This window comes from Delphinapterus leucas, chromosome 15 (assembly GCF_059928025.1).
Source record: "Delphinapterus leucas isolate spDelLeu-1000000601 "Yukka" chromosome 15, BTC_Dleu_Yukka2, whole genome shotgun sequence".
NCBI classification, from domain to species: Eukaryota; Metazoa; Chordata; class Mammalia; order Artiodactyla; family Monodontidae; genus Delphinapterus; species Delphinapterus leucas.
The window spans coordinates 67174991-67196448 of NC_143143.1; the positions used below are offsets into that span (position 1 = coordinate 67174991).

A 21458-nucleotide genomic window follows, 5' to 3' on the forward strand; every position below is an offset into this window, starting at 1 on the left:
AGACACAGCTGCTCATCCACCTCTCTGAGAATGCAGGAGGCCTCAGAGCAGCCACCTGCCCTCACAGGTTTCCTCACCAGCCCCGCCTGATCCAAAGCCAGCCGGTCAGCTGCCCAGTGTCGGAAAGTCACTACTTCTGAGGGAGCTGGGGCGTCTCTGGGTGGCTCTGGCTTTCACTAGTTCTTTTGAATATGGAGCTGAAGCTTGAGTTTTTGTAACCCTCTGGCTACAGATCTCCCCCTTGGGCCCTGGCAAAGAAGACACAGCCTTCTCTTCTCCCCTGAGTGGGTGGAGGTGTCACTGACAGCTGTGTGGGGAACACTGAAGGGCACGTGTGGAAGCGGGGGGCTGGGGTGGAGGCTCCTGCAGGGGATCAGGTAAGAGATGAGGGTGACCTGGCCTGCCCTGGCAGCTTGGAGGTGAAGAGAAGCAGTGTGAAGAGAGATTTCGCAAGTTAGGTAGACAGGCTTCACGTCTGGAATGGATGTGGGGTGTGACGGAAAGAGAAGAATTCAGGACAAACAACCGGATGGATGTGCGGCCACTTGCTGAGCTGGGAACTCTGTCTCACTCAGGGGACCTCGTTCATTAGTTCCCGGCGGTCTGACTGTTTTCATACTAATTGGCCCACCCATCTCCCTCTCTTCGCTCTGTAATGAGACTCACAAAGAGACCAGATTTCCTATTGTCCCAGACGGCTTCTCCCATTTAGAGAGCTTATTGATTTCTGAATCAAGATGCCAAGTCAGCTCCTGATCAAGGACAGCACAGATATTCTTTCCCCTGACTCCAAAATAAGTTTGCAGATGCTATGTACGTAAAGCAGTCAACCTTGCACTTCCTCCCTGCCCCGCCCGTCAGAGGGAGGTCATCTGACTCAACCTCAAGTGGAACAAAGAGGTGCTGCAGTCAGGCCTCTGGCTGCAATCTCCTCCCCGCAAGGCACCTGGAATTCCAACTCAAGAGTCAGTAAGGTCCAATTCGGGTTTAACTGCTTTCAGTAGCAAATAAGGAAAATTAGAAATGAAAAGATAATGAATTGTGAATATTAGCTTGTTTGATGGGTCTAAACTTGAAGGATGGGTATGGGGCGGGTGTTGGAAGAGTAGAATGGGACAGGGAATGAGAAAACCAGATCTTTGGGACTCTTGGCTGTAACAGGCACCCAGAAGAATTTGCTTCAAGATGGATTCATCATGTTTGTGAGTAGTACTTTAAGTCATAGCAAAATTAGCTTCAGGAACACTGCCTGGAGGAGGAGTATTTTCATCCTAAGTTGGTTCTTTAAGGAATAAGAATGTCCGGGGACAAGAAGCTCTTTGGGATGCACCCCTGTGCTTGAGAAACCATGATGGATTCTGGGCCTAGGGGATGTGACAGGAAAGGGACAGAAAGAAAAAACGGAACTGGGGAAATCAAGAGCAGAAAACTGCAAAGGATAATAAGTCAATTCAAAGAGATATTTCCATCGCTCCAAGAGAGTGCAAGCCTTATAAGGGAGCAAGTTGGCTTTCCTCATTTCACAGACAGAGCAGCATTTCAGCCCTTCAGGGAGTAAGATGATGCCTACCCCACCAAGGAAGATCAGGGACACATTTCCAGAAGCTGATGAAGTGGGAAGGACTGTTTCTTTGCCCGGGGAGGTGGAGCTGCAGTGCCCAGAGCGGCAGGCAGTGCCAGGCCAGACAGACCGGCTTTCACCCCAGCTGCAGATGTCCAGGGATGGCAGTTCCAGGGCACAGGCTGATCCTGGCTAGAAGGAGAGCTGGGGAAAGGGGGTCAGGGTACATTTTGGGTCTCAAGTCTGGGGAATGCTCCTGTGCTCAGAGTTTTAGCTTTTGATAAATAGCCTTTAGGACTCTAGGAACCAGACATGGCTTCTCCTGTTAGAGGTGGTACAGCTACTCTCTAATAAGCAAAACTCTTAGAAATTAGAATCACATAATTTCAGAGTTGAAAAGGCCCTTTAAATCATTAGTCCAGTGGTTTTGAACGTTTCTTGGTTCACAGACTCCTATTATAATCGGATGAATGATGTGGAATCTGTCTAGAAACAGATACGTACATGTCTGCTTGCACACACACAATTCTGCATACAATTTGTGAGGGTTCACGGCACCTGACACCCATTAAGACGCTCTGTGGAGCCAAGGTTTGCTAGATCAATAACCCAATGCTTTCACCTTGCAGATGAGGAAGCTGAGAGAGAGGTGCCAGGGCCACCTGGTCACCAGAAGAGCAGGGCCTAGAAGCCGATCACCCTCTGGCCAGGAGAGTGCTTTGTCCCCTACGAGACACCACCTTTCTGCTTTTCGCCCCTTTGGAATTGTTGCTGATGCTGCAGCAGCTGAAAAGGTTACTTTCAAAGGGAAATGTGTCCAGTAAAAATACCACCTCTAGATGTTGGCACAGTTAAAGAAATCATCTTAACCTGGCAAGAAGAGAGAGACGAGAAAAGAACAGAGATGCCTCAACTCTGCTCCCCATTAGCAAATCATCTATAATTTAGGACAAACGTAAAGAGATGCGGGTGATCAAGCAGACGTACCTCCTGGCAGCCTCTTGTAATTTCACGGGCTGTTTGGCACTGAGGTAAATCAAGCAGGCATCAGCTACTTTATTCAGGTCACCCTCACCTGCAGAGAGGAAAAACAAAACAAGCGTTGGCCCTCAGGCTTCAGTGGGGATGAGCAGGCACCAACTGCTGTCTGATGAAACTGGAACAGCTAGGCAAGATGCTGTGGGCTCTGTACTCCATCCCTAAGTCAAAAAACACAGCAAGGTAAATGGATAAATGAGGCCAAAGTGAGATGGAAGGATGTGCACAGGACAGGAGATGACAGGAGCATGGCTGAGTGAGGAGGGCAAGGATGCGGGTGAGACAGTGTACAGTGTGTGTGCCCAGGTGAGACTGGCTGGTACCTACCTAGGTCCAGTCTCTCACAGAGGGGGCCCAGGCCCTGCAAGACGGCCAGCTGCAACTTGAAGGCCAGCGTGTGGAAGTAAACTGGTCCAGCCCTGGCACTGATGGGAGCCTGGCTGACTAAAGAGCCAGCCAGCTTTGGCAGGACATCTTTGCAGAACCGGTTCCTTAGAAAATCGCCACACTTGCCTCCCAGGGTACGCAAAACCTGTGGAAACAGATCCCAACCCAGTGACTGAACGTTGCCAAGGCAGCGAGAGCACTAAAAGAATGTTTGCTAATTCAATTTCATCTAGGTCTCTGCTTGAAAAAGAAAAATAGAATTATTGCTGTTAATTCCTTGCCCACGGTTTGTGATTCTGACAGTTATGAATTTGGAGGTCTCTGCTCCCGAGGCATGGCTGCTTCTATCCATAAATACAGATTACATGGAGAATAATTCAAAGGAATCTTGGGTTGGATGAATAGTATGGTTAACACCTGGATATCCCTTCCTTTTTTGTTAAAAAAAAAAAAAAAAAAAAGAGCTTAAAGCAGTTCACATAGATCATCTCTTGAATCTTCCTAACATCCCTTGAGGAAAGACTTGTGCTTTTAACTCTAGCTAGCTGAACAAACATAAACAGGCCCAGTAGCTGAGGCCCAGCTCAGCTGCTGCCACGTACAGGCATCGAAAAGGGCAGTGGCTGGCTGAGGTCCTTGGCTGGGTCAGGGCAGGGTCCCCAGTGGGCCGAGCCGAGTCAGAGTTCCTTCTGTTCCATGGCACAATCTCTTATGTACATCACCCTCATTCCATCTTTCACGACAGGCAGTCTCTTTGCATGTCTTGTTTTAAACCTTCTCAAGCAGAACATATTGAAACGTTTTGCCCCACTGCACAAGACTGAGTATACAGGATAATAAGAATTTCTTTAAAAATTGGTAAGCAAGGGACTTAACTGGTGGCGTGGTGGTTAAGAATCCGCCTGCCAATGCAGGGGACACGGCTTCAATCCCTGGTCCGGGAAGATCCCACATGCCACAGAGTGACTAAGCCCGTGTGCCACAACTACCGAGCTGGTGCTCTAGAGCCTGTGAGCCACAACTACTGAGTCCGTGTGCTACAACTACTGAAGCCCACATGCCTAGAGCCTGTGCTGCTCAACAATAGAAGCCACCGCAGTGAGTAGCTCCCGCTCGCTGCAAGCCCGCGCACAGCAATGAAGACCCAACACAGCCAAAAATAAATAAGTTAAATAAATAAATAAACCAAAAAAATTGGTAAGCAAGGCATATCCAGGACAGAGAACATTTACCGACTGTGTAGAGAACAAGGCACTTATTTCAGGGCCCTCAGCAAGACTGCACAAGGCCTTACGGACCTCAAGGGTCACTAATGGGTCTGGGAGTGGAAAAGCAGCCTCAGTTACAGTGCACGTATCTTTATATTTTTTCATTTTTCTATACTTGCTGTCATTTCAGATAAACTATTAATTTTCATAAAGGAAAACGGCACATCTGAGTGACTTAGCAAGACCTCCCTCCTTCTCCTCTCCCCAACCTCCCTCCTTCCCTCTCCCCCCACCACCCACATGTGCGTGTGCGTGTCATTCTGTGTATTTTGCTTTGGAAAAAGATATTAACGATTTTTTTATATGTTTAAATGTAAGCTTACATTTTGGTCCAGTATATGCTGAAGAATCTTACAGAAACAAAATACTTTAGCCAAGTATATTAGCTGCATTCCTGGCTTCATTCTATATCCTACGCATCTTTTTTCTTTGCCTTACCTTGCTCACCCACTTCTAACTGATGTTAGCTTGCTATGGTAAATGTATCTCTGTAACTTGCCTTAAGTGCTTTTCAGAACAAGGAAGGATATAAATAAATAAACCAAAATATGTGTGCTAATATAAGCCAAACTAAGTCAGGGAGAATAATACCTTACATACACAGAGGGCTTTTAACTTTTCAAAGCATTTCACCAAATAGTCCCACTTTATCCTTGACAACAACAACTATGAGAAAGGTGGGATAGGTGGTCATGGGCTTTGTGCAGAGTCACTCAGCTGGACAGAGGATGCCCATTGCTAGAACCTAGTCAGTCTTCATCTTGACTCTTGTGCCGTGCACAGAACATGGGCATGAACTCAGATTCAGGTACTATCACTTCCCAGCTGTGTGATCTTGAGAAAGTTCCTTAACTTTCTGGGCTTGTTTCCTCCTCTGTCAAAAATGGGGATACCAGTATCTTCCTTATAAGGTTGTTGTACGGAGATGAGCTCATGTGTGAAGTGCCAAGCATGTTGCCCGGCACAGAGGAGGTGCTCAATGAATACCGGTGGCCCTTTTCATCTACTAGTTCTCTCTGCTTCAAATTCAAAAGGAAACTGACTTTATTTTCTTCTTCGTGCTTTTCTTATTTGCCTATACTTTCTTCAAGGTATAGTAGGTCACAACTGGATAAAAAGAGAACTACCCTCAAAAGACACCACTGAGCTCTGTGCTCACTTCCCTCCATCCCCATGACTGATGGCGGTGGGGCAACAGTGCAGTACCTTGAAGGCTCTGAGCACTGCCAGGGGGTCATCATTTGTGAGTCGGTGCACGAGCGAGGGCCACGCCCGATGAGCCAAGGGAAGGAGCTGGTTCTTGTGGGACTGCAGAACAACCACACACAGATCCAGCACATCTAAAACCTGCAAGAAAAGAGGACAGTATTTCGGCAGAGAGTAAAGGCTTGAAACCAAATACCTGGGATCAAGTCACCATTTTAAAAGAGTAAAACTTAGAAACTCATGAGTCAAGGAAATATTTACGAGTCCTGACTACATGCCAAGCACTGGCTAGGTACTGGGTGGGGGGCACACAGGGACAAAATACTTACATTTCCTTTCCTTGGCTTATGGTCAACTGGGGAAAGACTTCAGATTAACACCGAAATAACGGGATGAATGATTACTAATTGTGACAAGTACAAGGAAGGAAAGTCAAGGGGGAAATGCAAGACACTAAAGGGAGGGATCTATACCATACAAACTGTTGGGAGGGCTTCTCTGAGGAAGTAACTTCTATAAGGAGGCATACTGGAAACAGTAACGAGGAAGACCCAGAGGAGGGAGAGCTTGCAGTGCTTAGAAGAGTAAAGCAGGGCAGCGTGAAGCGTGACAGAGGAGGGGTAGGATGGGACTGGACCTCGACGACGTCACATTAAGACTTTTTAATTCTGTACTAAATGTGGTGGGGAGCCGTGGAAATGTTCAGGCACGTGCTATGATACAATTCATGTTTTTAAAAAGTCACTCTGGCTGCTGAGTGGAGAAGGGACTTGAAGTGGGAGTGAGAAGAAGTGAGGAGGCCCTTGAGGGAGCCACGGCGCACGTCCACATGGGAGGCGGGGAGTTACGCGGCTACATGGTCGTGGCCGAGGCAGAGAAGTGAAGGGTTTGAGATCTGTTTTGGAGATGATATGGCTTAAATTGCTGAAGGACTCACTCTTGGGGAGATGAAGAGAGGTATCAAAAAGAGCTGCTTGGGTTCAGGCTTAGCAACTGAATAGATGCAGGTGCAGCTTAATGAGATAGGAACAAAGGAGAAGGAGGAAACCGGGAGGGTGGGTGAGATCAAGTTCTGTTCCCTCTAAATGGAGAGGTCAGGTAGGCAGCTGGGACACAGGTCAATCTCAGAAGAAAGGTCTGGGGCAGACTAGATGTAAATTGGGGTTTTTATCTTCCCTGAGAATGTTTCCTGATCTCTCATGTCTCAAAGCTCACTGAAGACAGACGACCTGCTCAGTGTCACAGGCAGTGGTCGCCACGATAACCAAGTGCAGGCTTCCCTCCTGCACATATGGGCCAGCCTTCCCAGAGCAGGGGAAGGTACATGTCTGAGTCAGGAAGACAGAGTAAGGTCTGCAGTAAACCCTTGCTGGATGACTCCTGTGTGCTGGTCACACGGAGACTGGAACAGAAACAAAGGACAAAGCAGGCCCTGCCCTTGCGGGCTGAATAGTCAGGCAGGGAACTAAGAGAAAGCTCAGGAGAGCGGAGCAGCACACTGGAAACGGCTTTGGTGTCACTGACTGGCTCTGGATTTGAGTTCTGTCACTAACCGGGTAAGTTACATCATACTTCAGTGAATCATTCCCCTTCTGCCTGGGATGTTCTTCCCCCTCCCTTTGCCCCTGCAGGGCTGGCTCCTTCTCAGCCTTTAAGTCTCAACTTAAACATTATCACCCGACAACTGGTCTAAATCAGAACGTAGCTCCCTCTTATTCAACAGGGTTTGGTAGAGTAGGTTCCCAAAATGTGTTTACTACACGGGTGAATTTTCTGTCATAGAACCTTCTTATTACCTTCATAGCATTTCCTCCACGTACATGTATTTGTGTATTACCCCTTTCCCCTCGAGAGACGGGAAGTTCCATGAAGACAGGGATCACGTCTGCTTCGTTTCCTTCTATATACCCTCTGCCTGACCTATAGCAGTCCTCAATAAGCATTTAGTGAGTAAGCGAGTAAGTGAATGAGTGTATATGCCATGTCTGATGCTAACTGTTTTATATTTATAGTCAATGACCCAGTGAGGTAGGTACCATCATTTTCATTTTACAGATAAAGAAGTTGATGCTCAAAAAGGTGAACTGACTTACTCCAGGTGGCACGGCTAGTGAAGGGCCGAGCCAGGGCTGGAACCCGGGTATGCAGATCTGACTCCAGTGCTGATGCTCTCAATAGCTACAGTGTATATACGCTGCTACAAAGCCTCCAGAAGAGGGAAGACACTTCACTGATGTGTCAACCAGACACCACCAACAAAAGGCTCCTGAAGAGTGCCTCCTGAGTGGAAAACCCGACAATGCTAAGAAGTATCTCTGGGAAGACTAAACAAATTCCGCAAAACCCAGATGCTGAGTGAGGTAATCTGTGGCTCAGGGTGTCCCAGCCCCCGCCCGTGACCAGGGCAAAGTGCTCTCACCACTACCAGTAATGCATGGAGGCAGCTGTTTCTCACTCCCGTTTGGGGCTAGGGAGGAATGGGTCAGGCTGTGCTTTCCTTTGGGTGTAAGATCTGCCCCCAGGTGATTCTGAAAGCTGTGTCCCCCATGCCCACCCCGCCCCACTGTCCTGTTATCGGAGTCACTACTGTATAGTTTAAGTCTTTGCTGATGGGGAGGCTGCTTGGGAAACTGCTAGCAAACAAGGATGTAAGATTAAGAAAAGTGTTGGTGCCAGGCCTAGGATGAAAATGGAAACAGAAACAGAGACAAGGGCTAGCGTCAGGCTTGGACGAATGACCACTTCAAAATATTTAAACCTGTGTCCCACATTAAGTCAGCTCAGAAAGTGATATCCTTTCCAAATCATATGACTTTTTCCCCCTTGGAGATGCAATAATGCTCCAAAACTTTGTGGTTTTTAATTCTACCAAGGGGACTCAGGTCCCTTTTGGCCTCTGGGCTGATACAGAAAGACGTAAGACTGGCATCCCACAGATAAATTCCTCCTGATGCCTCCTCTTGGCCACTGCACATGCACTGGGAGATAAGGGGGGGCTCCTTGCTCAACCATGTAGTCATTGCCAATAGACCAAACCTCAGTCCCGCAGCTCTGTGAATGCAGGGAAAGGGCCGCACACTGACCTTCAAGCGGATTTTCAGATTTTTGTCTGACATCAAGTGGATGCAGCGCTCCATCACATCCGTGGCTATTTGGATCTGCACTGGCAGTGGTGGCTGCACACTGGGATCAGTGTCATTCTCATCCACTTCGGGAGGGTCTGACTGCTCCTCTGGAAAAAGAGCATAACTGGGGGCAGTGTTTTACGAGAGATGCCCCACCCCAACTTGATCTCCCAACTTCAGATCAGGAGTAAGACTTACAAGGGAAAATGTCTAGGAACCGATCCCAAGGAAACCATGTAAAATTTGGGTCAAGCTACGAGTCAAGATATTCACCAAAGCATTACCTGTAACAGCTAAAAACTGGGGGAAAACCTTCCATGTCCACTCAAGGGGGTACGGTTATATAAACCATGGTATATCCATACAATGAATGGCACATTATGAGGGCCTGAAATTTTGCATTTACCAAGGGCTTTAATGACAAGGGAAAATGCTTATGAAATAACATTGTGTTAAAAAGAGAAAAGCAGGATACGAAATTGCATACACAATGTGAGCACTATTACATAAAGTTTTATACAAAGATAGGAGGAAGTTCAAAATATTAACAGAGACGGGGTCATGAGTTAATGGATGATTTTTATTTTTTCCCTATATCCGCAGTCTTTTCTAAGTTGCCATTAATAAATATTTAAAATAAAAACATAAGAGGGCAAGATTCTAATTTGGAGCCCCGAGGCTGGCAGTTCCCTGGCTGGCCTCTGGCCCTTTACTCTCTTTCCTTTCCTTTTGGTTCATCTTTTGACTAAAGGGGGTACATGTCTGTCTTCTCTACCAGCCTGTAAGATCTTCTGAGGGCCAAGATGAAGCCTTACACATCTTGGTATGAGGGACAACACCAGGGCAGCCTGGTGCAATATACAGGGATGGGGTTTGGTCAGAGGACTAAAGTCTTGCCTCCACATCCTATTAGCAACTCCTCTCATCCCATGTCACCTCATTTGAAAAAAAGGGATAAAGCATGTATACCTCATCTGCTTGCTGAGAGAGTTAAATGAGATGCATGTCACCAGCTATTATCATTTTTCTCATTGCCTGGAGTGTTGCATTGCATGAGATAGGTGTAAGTTTGTAAATTAAAACAAAAAGACTTGAGAGTTGTATGAAACCCTGGCCAAAATTCCTCCCCTGAAGGTTATCCTCTATCTGCTTATAGCCTCCAGTCTCCCCACACCCTCAATACCAGCTGTGCTCATTTACACTGAGCTAAGCATTGCTCCCCTAACTTTCTGCCATTTCAGTTTCCTCTGCTGGAAAAACAGAACCTTACAGTAGAGTCCACACCTGTCTCTAACAGATGCTGAAAAGATAAATGAAAATGCGTTTGTAGAATGCTTGGATTTCTTGGAGGAAGGGACGTCAGATATATAAGGTGTTCTTACTGTGGTTAAAACAAAAAACCCATGTCAAACCAACATCAATCCAAACATTCCATATAATGCCAAGTGTGTGGTGTGTACTTGATGAACGATAATTATAAGAATGATAAGGCTGTGCTTTTCTTTCTAGAGGAGGATTTGTTGTTTGAAATTCACCTACTGCAAAATGTTATCTGAGGGATGTGGATTTTGCTACCGGAAGAAAGATTTGATTCATTCAGTCTGCTCCTAGCCAACATCAACTAGAACCAGAAGATCCTAATCATGAAAGAATTGATTCAGTGACAATGCTAGAATTTCAAACAAGAATGGCAAATCTGGATTATGAGGGATCAAGATGCCTCTTCTTCACGGTTTCTAGGCTTGAGCAAGGGGTGCAGTTTATGAGAAGAATTGGGTTGGCTCAAGAGACAAAACTGAGAAGAAAAAGGCTGATAGATTTCTGATTAGAAAATTCTGTTCTTGGGGAGAATAACAACTCAACTCTGCATAAGTCATTATTTGGGCCCTGTGATGCTTCCCTGCTATTTAGAAGGAATTTGTTGCAGTTAGTTGCATTGAACTACTATTTCCTGTTATCCTGGAGGTATTTCCTGTTATCCTGGAGGTATTGGCTTCAGTTCATCAGAGTCTCAGAGTAGAGTGCCAAAAAAAAAAAAAGAAATCTGCTCTATTCCAACCTAACAAACTAATTTGGGACTCAGTTTGATTTAGGATAGTTCTGAGACCACCAAGCTCATTATGACTTGGCATTTTATATTTGCAGAGGAGATTCTAATAATTTATTAATCCTTCCGTGACCTGAAGCTCCAGATTGAGCTTGTGAATAAAACAATAGGCCAGAGCTTCAACTAGCCTGAACTCCCTTCTCCTTTATCATATAAATTGGTAAGAAAAACACTGGAATCTACTCCTACCAATAAATAAAATAAATGGACAAAGCATGTGAAAAGAAAATGGACATAAGAAAAAATTGTTAGGAAAGATGCATATAGAAAGATGTTCAACCTTTCTAGCAATCAAAGAAATGCAAAATAAAATAACGAGAACCATTTTAATTTAGCAAGAAGTAAAATTGGTAATAGTCAATGTTGGCAAGCTTGTGGTGAAACCAGTATTAATCGTGAACTGCAGAAGAGAAGGTGTAAATTGCCACAACCTTTCTGAAAGACAATTTGGCAAGCGTAACATGATGTTCATATCCCTGACCTAGAAATCCCACTTCTGAGATTTATACAGAAATATGCAAAAAGAAGGAAAAGGTCACGTGCATAGAATCATGCACTGCAGCACTGTTTATTAGAGTGAAAAGCTAGAAGCAACCTAAACTTCCCACAGGGGAATGTATACTTAGTGGCAACTATTAAAACATTAATTATGAAAACTCCATAGCAACATGAAGAGTTCCTTATTATATAACTAAATGCAAAAAGGGTATAATGCATTTAAACTGTGGCTGCAACCAAACAAAAACAGGTTTGCAAAAGAAAAGGATGGAAAACGACTACACACAGAGTGAGAATGCTTACGTTAGCATGGCGGGGGTTATTTGTGACCTTTCTTATTTCCAAACTTTCTATCATGATGTTTCATTGTTTTTACAATAGTCTGCTTCCAAAAGTAAAAAACAGCTGAGGCCAAAATAAATAATAGTTACCTTCTTCATTATCAAAATCCGAGACATTTCCATCTGCTACATCCTTTTCTTTGAGGTAGTTCAGCACAAACTGTTCAATGTCTTCGGCTGTTGTGGTATTCTCAAGTCCTTTCTCAAGACTTGCTGGTCTTTGGCTCAAATGACTTCCCTCTTCCCCTACACTTTGCTCGTGGAGTTGCCCAAGATGACCTGCGTCTGGAAACCACTGGGCTATAAATAAAGTGTTATAATGATCACCTTGGTCATTGACAACAGGCATTAGTACTTTCTAAGTAGAATAAGCTCTCTGCCATGGCCTGCACGTTGCCCACAGGATCCAGTCCCTACCTGTCTCTCCAGCCTCCTCTTCTAACCACTCCCGGCTGCCCAATGCGCCAGGTATCCTCCTGCCTTAGAACCTTTGCACATGCTGTTCTTACTATCTGGAATACTTTAACCTCCTATGTAGCATCTGGTTAATTCCAACTCACTTTTCATGTTTCAATACAAATATACGTTACCTAGTAAAGCCATTCCTTGACCCCCGCCCCCCTCCCAGCCCCGCCAATCTAACTTAGGTCTTTTATATGCTGTCTTATACAGCACCATGTTCTTTTCTTTCAACTCATCACAATTTGTAATTACTGTATTTACTTTGTATGTATTGTTTAGTGTCTGAATCTCCCATTAGACACTGTGTTCCATTGATCACCACTGGAAAGCCAATATGCCCAGCATGGAGTGGGTGCTCAAAATATATGCTGAATGAATAAATATGCTAGACTGGAGGAAAGCTACCAGTGACAAAATTCTGAGTGCAGGATGCACTGCTCATTAGCGGAAGAGAGGCTCTGCAGAGCCTTGAGAACGGACACAGTCTCACATAGATATCTGATATAAAATGCTTCAGAAGGCTGGCATTTTCTCTCCAAAGCTTTTCCTTTTTTAGTGATGCTCCAATACTTCTGATGTGTCACCGCAGAATAAGCCTTAAACATTACAGAACCAGTGGTTTTCAAACTGTGTCTTGAGGAGCCCTAGGGCTCTGCAGAAATGTCTCAGGGTCACAACAGGGAGGGCACCCAGAGACAGCAGGTTAAAGGGTGGGAACAGAGTTTCTATGCCTTCTTTTACCAGCCCTGCTCTAATTTGAACTCTTTTTGTATACTGGGGTCCCCCAGGGCTTCATTTCAAAAAAGGCTCTTAATACTTAAAGAATGAATCAACAAGAAAACCCTATGGCCTGAATTTTTGCCCTCCTTTTGCAGACAGCAGGGGAGAAGTCTCTGATGACCTTTAGCACCTGCTAATCTCTTTTCTATCAAGGAGCATCTGCACAGAGCCACAGCAACAGCAGATGGGCTATGCCAGGGCCAGGCCACTGGGAGCAGCAGAGAGCAAATGCTGGATATGAGAGAGTTTGGTCCAGTACCTGGAGATTCCTACGTGAGGGGATCGATTATGCCATTTCTTCAGTGCCCAGACATAAATCTGTCCTTAATGTACTCGGAGGGACTGCATTCCCAATGCCAGGGCCCAGCATTTACACTGCTAAAAGTAGACATGCTGCAAAGATTATTTTCTAGATTTAAGGCAAAGCAGCTCGACCTCACTCTTAATGCAAATTAAACTATAATAAGGTGTACTTTTTCTCCTACTGGATTAGCAAAGATCAAAAAGCTAGGTAATATACAGTGTGGGTGACGGGGTGGCAAAACTGGCGCTCTCTTACATTGCTGATTGGAGTTTAAATTGGTGCAACCTCTTCACAGAGCAATTTGAAACTCTATCTATCACAGATTTAAATGTAATACCCTCTAAGCCAGCAACTGTCTTAGGAATACACTCTACTGGTATACTCAGACATGTCCAAAATGACCTACAGAGAGTACACTACAGCATTTTGGGGGTGGAGGGGGCAAAAGACTGGAAACAACCAAAATGTCCACCAAGAAAGGGCCGCTTAAATTATGGTGCAGCCACACAATAGAACATTATGTGTCCAGAAAAACACGGCCTTGCACGTGTGGATGTGGCACAATCTCCGAGTGCTGAGGTATGTGGTATGGATACTTTCTCATTTTCAAAGCTTCCCAATTTTTTTGTTGTTATGAATAATCACTGGATCAGTAGGTGGTGCTAAGCAGTAATTTAACTGATGGTTCTTGCCTTCACTGTGGAACCTAATGCTTTTTTAGTCAATGCCTGTGAAACACTGTGTATGTGGTAACTCAATTTCCTAAAAGACATACTGGGTTCTTTTAAAACCTTTTGGAAGTTCTCTGAGACCACACTTCCACTCCCATCTTAAAAGAGTGATCATCAGTTAGACAATTCGAATGACAAGAGGAAACGCCAGCAGGCAGTGCTACTTTGATTTGTGTGAGACCGATCCACTCCCCAGGACTGCTTACCATTCAAAAGGCAAGTGTGGTCTGGGTTATTTCAAAACTTTCAGAAAACCTATCCCCACTTTTGCTGGTTTTCCTAGGATGCTCTCAAGTCAAGCTTAACCATCCTCATTCTCCTCTCTGCAATTTAGAGAAAAGGTGCTACACAGGAGTCCTCTTTAGAGATGACCAAAGACACTGGCAATCCAAGGCAATTCAATTTTCATGGCCCAAATGGAGATATATCCTGAGAGGATATATTTAATTGGCCTTTTGTTAATATATTTTTTAAAACTCAAACTGACATGTAGTAGAGTTCCTTAAAACACTAAGGATGGAAGCCTGGGGTATATTTGGGCCATGGAAGCCACTCATAGTCTAAAATCTATAAGCAGTAAGCCAGTCTTAGGAGTGTTTCCATGTTCTTCTTGGTCACCACTGCCATCCCAGTGACTAGTCCAGCACACAGGCTTCCGAGTGGTTGCAAAATACAACCCCCACTCCTTCCCTTGGTCTACAAGGCCCCGTGGGATTCATCCTCACCCAGCCTTCCAATTTCATCTTGTGTCACTGTCTCCACAATGATCTCTTCTCCATTCTCCAAAGACCCCAAGCCCTTTCTTCCCTCCAGGCCTTTGCACCTGCTGTTCCCTTTGCCTGAATGTTCTTAAAAAACATAAAAATGATGTGACAGCTCCATATGTACTGATGGGCCCTTCTCAGCCTTCAGGTCTCAGCTCTAATGCCGTTTCCTCAGAAAGGAAGTGCCATGATCAAGTCCCCTGACCACTCTGCTACTGTCCTGTTACTCTCTTGCAGTAGCAGGAAAGCTCTTCTTCACTGCTGAATCCTGATTACTTAGCACAGTGTCTAACATACTGCAGGTAATCTTTACTGAATGAATAAAAGAATATGTACACTGCATGTGAACGTTCATGAATGAATGAACGAACACTGGAAGTGGTATCAGCTACAGGGCAGAGAACTGTCCCTGTTCAGTCACCTTCCTTGAGAAACGTTCTTACATGGTCTTAGCTTTTTCAGCTGACAAAATGAGGTCAGTGACCTTTCCACCTACTTTGGCGGCTATTAGAAGTACTGAAATAAATACTGGAGGTATGCTCTTTGGATAAAAGGAACTCATGTATATAGCTCATATATATATATATATATATATATATATATATATATTTTTTTTTTCATTCGAAGATTGACTATCCAGTGAAGGGATTCTCTTTCTTATAGTCCAAAACTTTGCCATTTTAATGGTGGGTAACACCTCCAACAGACACCCAACAGGGTGAAAGGGAAGTAGAGAAATTCAAACCACCTCATACAATTAAAAGGTTAAAAGAAAGTTTCTAGACCTGCTCTGTCCAACATGGTAGTCACTAGCTAGCTACATGTGGCTATTTAAATAAAAATAAAAAATTCAGTTCCTCAGCTGCACTAGCCACGTGTAGTTATTATATTGGACAGAACAGATATAGAACAGTTCCATCATCACAGAAAGGTCTATTGGACAGTACTGTTCTAGATTATCTGTGGACTGAATAATTTAAGTTAGCCCTGTTCTCCATTAGCATAGATACTGCTAACTCTAAATATTGTCAGAAGCAGTCCGGTATATTGAAAAGAACAAAATTGTCATAAATCCTGACTTTCCTCCTTATTGTGTGACCTTGGCTAAGTAGGAGCTCACTGAGCCTTAGTTTTCCTTACCTGCAAAATAATGTTTACATTTAGTCCGCAGGGTTTATGTCCCTGGGACAGAGCAGGGGTCCAATAGATGGTAGAGATTATTAAAAGTATGAAAACATAAGCAATGGAACTCTACCGTAACATGTGGGACCAGACAGACACCTATTCAAATAACGTCCTCCATAGCATAACCCCAAACAAAGAAAAAAACAGTTAGATGAACAAGAATACTAGTCCTTCCCTCCAATCAGCATTAAAAAAGGGCTCTCAATGTACCTAATGCTGCCAGCAGGGCATGCAGTACACTGACAAAGGAAGTTGTTCTCTTATCATAAAATTGGTCCAGGGTAGCCAAGACATCTTGAACCACATCTGCCACCAAAGGGAGCAGGCTAGCATCTGAGTTCTGTAGCATGACTTCCAAGACCTTCGGGGTATGCGGGTGGAGAGAGAGATGGCGCAGATTTAAAGAGATCCCATTTACCAAGTAGTCTGAATTCTCATTGATCAGCTGCTGCAGGGAGTCGTAGCCACAAGCCTGGCAAATGGCCGTCATGGTACTGACGGCCGCCTGACTGATAAGCAGGCTTTGGTCTCCAGCTTTCTCCAGGACCGGATAGAGGGCTGACATCAAGAGCAAACGGAAGTCTTTCCCTAGTGCGTGTGCAAAGTGACCAATCCCTTCCAACTGGATGCATATTTGCCAGATGTTGCTGTTCATGGAGCAGATCGTGGGACGTGGCTTTGAGAAGGTGGGAGAAGAGGTAGCCTGGCAGGTGTGTGCACCAGATGTGAGGGCCTGAATGCCTGACTGCATCATTGTCAGCTCCCCTCCCACCTCTTCAGCTTCCAGGCAAGTGACCAAATACCAGTTTTCTTGGCTTGTGTATTCTTCAAGTATTGATGTCACGATCTCCCTCAGTTCCTCTGGTTTTGTCTTAATGTGTTTTTCATGAACATTCTCTACCCCTAACCCAGCAGCCCCTACAACCAGTTCATTGAGGATCATGGCGGCCTGCTTCCGGTAAACCACAGACTCGTGGTACAGTTCCATAAAGGGATCCACGAGCAAGTAGAGGTTCCCATAGAAACCAAGAAGCTGACAAACCTGCCTCAAGAGCAGGAAAACCCTCTCATCAGTGAAGAAGCGAAAATATCTCCTCTGCATTTGAGCCCACGGCCGGGAGGCTGAAGTCTCTGGAGAAGTGCTCAGATGCTCCGAGTTCCAATGCCGCTCTTCAACGATTTTGACGTCGGCCACGTCTAATTCCAGAACTTGGATAAGCGCTTTGGAAAGGCGCTGGAGATGGGCCACAGAGTTGAGGACAAAGTTCACTTTGGGGCCCAAGAGTTTCAGGTACCCGAGTAACAAGGAGAGAGTAGACAATCTGCCCTGATCGTCTTGGGAGTTCATCAGGCGGGGAAGGGACGTGGCAAGGGAGTGCAGGTTTTCTGACAAGATGTCAGCAAAGGCTCTGCTGCCCACCACGACTTTCTCATCTGCAAAACGTCTCAGAATTTTATTGCACTGGGCTTGGACGTCAGGACTCTCATCATTTACCAGACTCACCAGAGCCTTCAGAAGTGGACCAGCCGATTCGACCAGTGACTGACTGCACTTCAAAAGAAGGGCCTCGACAAAGTCTATCACTTCCAGCCTCACCTTCCAGTGTGGGTGAACTGAAACGCACTCGATTATCTTTTTAATAAGGACAGTCAACCTGTCGCCGGTATTTTTTACCCAATTGGCTTCCCTGTGAACCAACAGCTCCGCTACTCTGTGCTCCACGGCAGGCTTTTCTCGGACCTCTGAGACTCTTCTGAGCTGTTCATCAGCCATAATGAAGCTCACTGTCTTGTAAAAGACCTTTAGGGAAGACACGACAATGCTGTGCCCTTGTTTAAAGTCTCCTGTGATGACCCTGGTCAGTGTAGTTGAGAGGCCAGGTAAAAAAGAAGCAAACAAATCCCCCAGCTGCTTTTGCTCAAGTTCATCCAAGGACCTTGGATGGTCTTGACACTCACATTGAAAGAGCAGAACCTGTATACATTTTAAGGCAGCCATTTTAATTTGTTTTGATTTCTCCTGTTCTGCTAGGCCTAACAATAAAGACACAGCAAATCCTAAACGAGGCAGAATGGAGGGCTCATAAATAGTCAGAATGATGTCCCCATAAGCCGAGTGCATTAATGCACTGAGGCCCTGGATCACAGCCAATTTCAACTCCTCTGACACAGCTGCAGGTTTCTGAGAGTTGGGTGAATACAGGCAAGCAGAGAGTTCTGAAAAGAGTTCCTGGAGAAGTTCTTGTTCCTTCACACATGTTGAAGAGAGGACAACGGTGATGCATTCCACCACACTCTGGATCAAGTGCTCTCTTTTGGGGCCCGGGGTCTTCAGGGTAAATCGCAAAGGGAAGAGGATGTACTGCTGAAGTTCCTGAAGGGCAGAGTCACTCACGACTTGTAACTGTGCCTGCAGACGCTCCACATTCTCCACTGTCTGGGTCTTTGTGAGCTGAACACAGATGGGACGCAAGACGCCAAAGGCCTCCTCTGGAGTATCAAAAACCGCCATTGTGCAACAGGCTTCCTCTCACTGAGCAAACACCCTGCAGGCTGGAGGGAGGAGACTTTTCAGTAAAGAAGGCCAAGCTCAAAGAAAATACAAAGTGAACTTGCACTCATTCATTCAACAGACATTCAGTGGGGGCTTATGTACCAGTCACTCCACACGGTGCTAGGGGAGCAATGGAACGGAAAAGAGCCGGTTCCTAGTCTTAGGGAGCTCCCAGTCCAGGGAGGGAAGGAGATGTACAGTTACAACACAGTCTCTTAAGAATTAGGCTAGGCCTGTGCTTGTGGTCCTACATGAGTATAGAAGACGTATGCGTCATAACACTCAGAAAGCCAGCGTGCGTTTCACAGGAGGAAGATGCTTGAGCCAAGACTCAAGGGAGGAGTGAACTGGAACCTGTGGGCTATTCTAAGGAGTATGGATTTTAACCTGTGGTAGTGATGGAGAGCCACTGAAGGTTCTGTCTTTTTTAACTTGAGGTATAATATACATAGAGCGAAAGGCACTAGTCTTAACATAACAGCTCAGTGAATTTTAATGCACGCAGAGACTCATAGAACCACTACCCAAAATAAGATATATAATATTTCCAGCACCCTGGAGGGCTCCCTCATGCCCCTTTGCAATCAATTCCTATTTCCCCTGCCCAGAGGTAACCATTACTCTGACTTTTATCAGCCTGGACTAATTCTGCCTGTTCTTGTCATGGAGAGATTTCAAGCAGAGGGTGATAGGAACAACTTTATGCATTGAAAAGACCCCCTGGCAGCCAGTAATACAGGAGAAGACTCAGAGCTGGGTGAGACTGAAAGCAAAACAAAATGAAAGGGAGTGGCCAGAGAAACGGGAAAACCAGGAGCGCACACTATCACAGAGACCACGGGAGAAGAGAGATTTGAGCAGGATGGAGAGGTGGATGGCAGGCAGGCAGTGAAAGGAGACAGGTTTATAGGTAAGTGAAGGAGCTGTGCGACTTTACACATGGGCTATCAGCCCATGACTTTGCATTTCCCCTCACAGAGAAGAGGCTCTTTTCTCTGTGAGGGGAAATGCAAAGTCATGGACTGATAGCGAATAAGAAGGCGGGTAAACAGAGGGCTTGAGGAGAGAAATAAAATTCTCAAATATTCCCTTTGGGGAAGCAGAGCATGCTGGGAAGACACAAAAGTGTGGCCCAAGGGTACTGAGGACCGAGTTGAAGCTGGAGACCATTAAACATGCACAACTGTAAAACGCTGGTGCCGGACGGAGGCTTAGAGATCACCTGGGCTGGTGGTGTCTCCTCTCTCTCTCTGTCTCAGCTCTACTTGCTGGGGGCTTCTGAACAGATGATGACAAGAAAGTGTCCGCTGCTTCTCGCTGTCCCCAGTAGTGCTGGCAGGCAAGTGGTGCCTGGTGGGTGTGCACAAGACCTGCTCAGCCCAGAGAGCTGGTGCTGGATCTCCTCCATGGGTCAGGAGAGGGCTCCAGGGCAACAATCAGGCTCTCATACCCTGGACAGAGTCTGGTCCACAGAACTCCATGAGAGGAAAGGTAATGCTGGTCTGTGAGCTTCCTTGGGGGGATATCTCCTGGTCTGTGACCCTCAAGAAGCCAGGGAAGGGAAGAAGCTCAAATCTTCCCTATTCCAGACTAGCAAAATGCCAGGTGTGGAGGCCAGAAAGCTGGGCCAGGGACTACTGACACCCCATCAGCACCAGCTCAAACACTGATGACCCCGAGGCTACTGTGCCACCCCTTGCCCAAGGTACTAGTATTTAGAACAACAGAAGCAAAGGAAGTAACCACTTAATGGGACCCAACAGTCAGGAGCAGGAAATGCAAATATAGCACCCTTGAGGTGGTGAACCTTAGTTTAACAGAAATGCTAAAGGAGACAGACAAGAATATGAAAAATAATTAAGACCAATAAGGAAATTCAATTACAAGACAAAAGATATTTCTTAGAATTTAAAAACATGTCTTTCCACACTAAAAAAGCTCAATTGATTAAAAAAAAAAAAAGGCGGTTAATTGCTGAGATCCAATTAGTGGCTGGGAAGATCAAGTAGAGCTATCTTAAAACTCTGAGCAAAAATACAAAGAGATGGAAAATGTGAGACTTGGAGCACAGATCTGGGAGAACCCACATATAAATAGCTGGGAATTCTGGAAGGAAAAAAAGGAACAGATGGAGGAGCTAAAACAAATAAATAACTGAAACATTTCTCTGAGCTGCAAAAGTATTTATCTGGAGATTGAAAAGACTGAAGGATACATACCTAGTCAAATTGTGGTAAAATTCCTGTACACTAAAAGATAAACGGAAAAGAAAATCACATATGTCTTCAGGAAGAAACAACAAATAACTTACAAAGGAAAAAGACCGGCTTTGGACTTCTCATTTGCAATAGAAGACAGTGGAAGAGCATCTACTGACTGCAAATAAAGGATCGTGGCCCCCAAACCCTACTTACAGCAAAGATATTCAGCTGTCAGGGTGAAAGAGCCGTATGCGAGGATTCAGAGAGGGTAGCACCACATGCCCTACCAGAGGACTCCATTCAAACAAGAAGCGACTTGAAACAGACCTAAAATGGGAAGATGAATGAAGAAGGAAACGTTGCTGAGTAACTTTTTTTTTCTTTTAGCATGGAAAACTTTCTTCAAATAAAACGTTTAAGTGGAAGCCCAGCACGTAAAACAGATAAAATCAGAAGGTCTGGTTAAAGCTGGGGTGAAGGCAATGGCCGGGGGCTCTGCATCTCTCTTATTTATCTCAGGAGTTTCAAGACAATAACCTGGGGTCCCCTGAACTATGTTCTCAGATTATATGACAAAAACTGTAATACAGCAAGTGAGGTGAGAACACAATCTGTCCCAAACTGAACTTATCTGCTTTCTTCTGTATTCCCTTTGTGATTTATGGTCCTCACCTGGGCTAGACGCCTTAGCCTCCCTGCTTTCTTTTACCTCCTTCTTAATTCCACTGTTCCCTTAAATTTCATCAGTTCTACCCCTTCAACATCTTTCAAAGCTGTTGAGGATGATAATCATCTATTTGATATTGGACTGACCGTAATGGTTTCTTCTCTGGCCACCCTTGCCTTGTGTGCTTGCCCTTCTTGAATCCATATTTCACACTGACATGTAAGTAATTTTTTTAAAACAAAAATCTGGATCACTCTTTTCCATGTTTAAAATCCTTCA

At 45.2% G+C, this 21458-nt stretch overlaps 1 protein-coding gene across 10 annotated transcripts in view; it reads right to left on the bottom strand.

The window, feature by feature from the left end:
- TTI1 (TELO2 interacting protein 1) overlaps positions 1-21458 on the bottom strand; it is a 64544-nt gene that overhangs the window by 31420 nt on the left and 11666 nt on the right. For 6 of the 10 annotated variants that reach the window (XM_089896846.1, XM_089896847.1, XM_089896848.1 and 3 more), the window contains 8 exons: positions 20726-20839; positions 20531-20560; positions 15968-18310; positions 11622-11831; positions 8544-8692; positions 5461-5601; positions 2927-3131; positions 2549-2636 (listed from right to left, as the gene is read on the bottom strand). In XM_089896846.1, the coding sequence (XP_089752972.1) occupies positions 2549-2636; positions 2927-3131; positions 5461-5601; positions 8544-8692; positions 11622-11831; positions 15968-18269 (3095 nt within the window). In that variant the 5' untranslated portion in view covers positions 18270-18310; positions 20531-20560; positions 20726-20839. The other 4 variants (XM_089896852.1, XM_089896849.1, XM_089896850.1 and 1 more) reach the window with 4 other exon arrangements.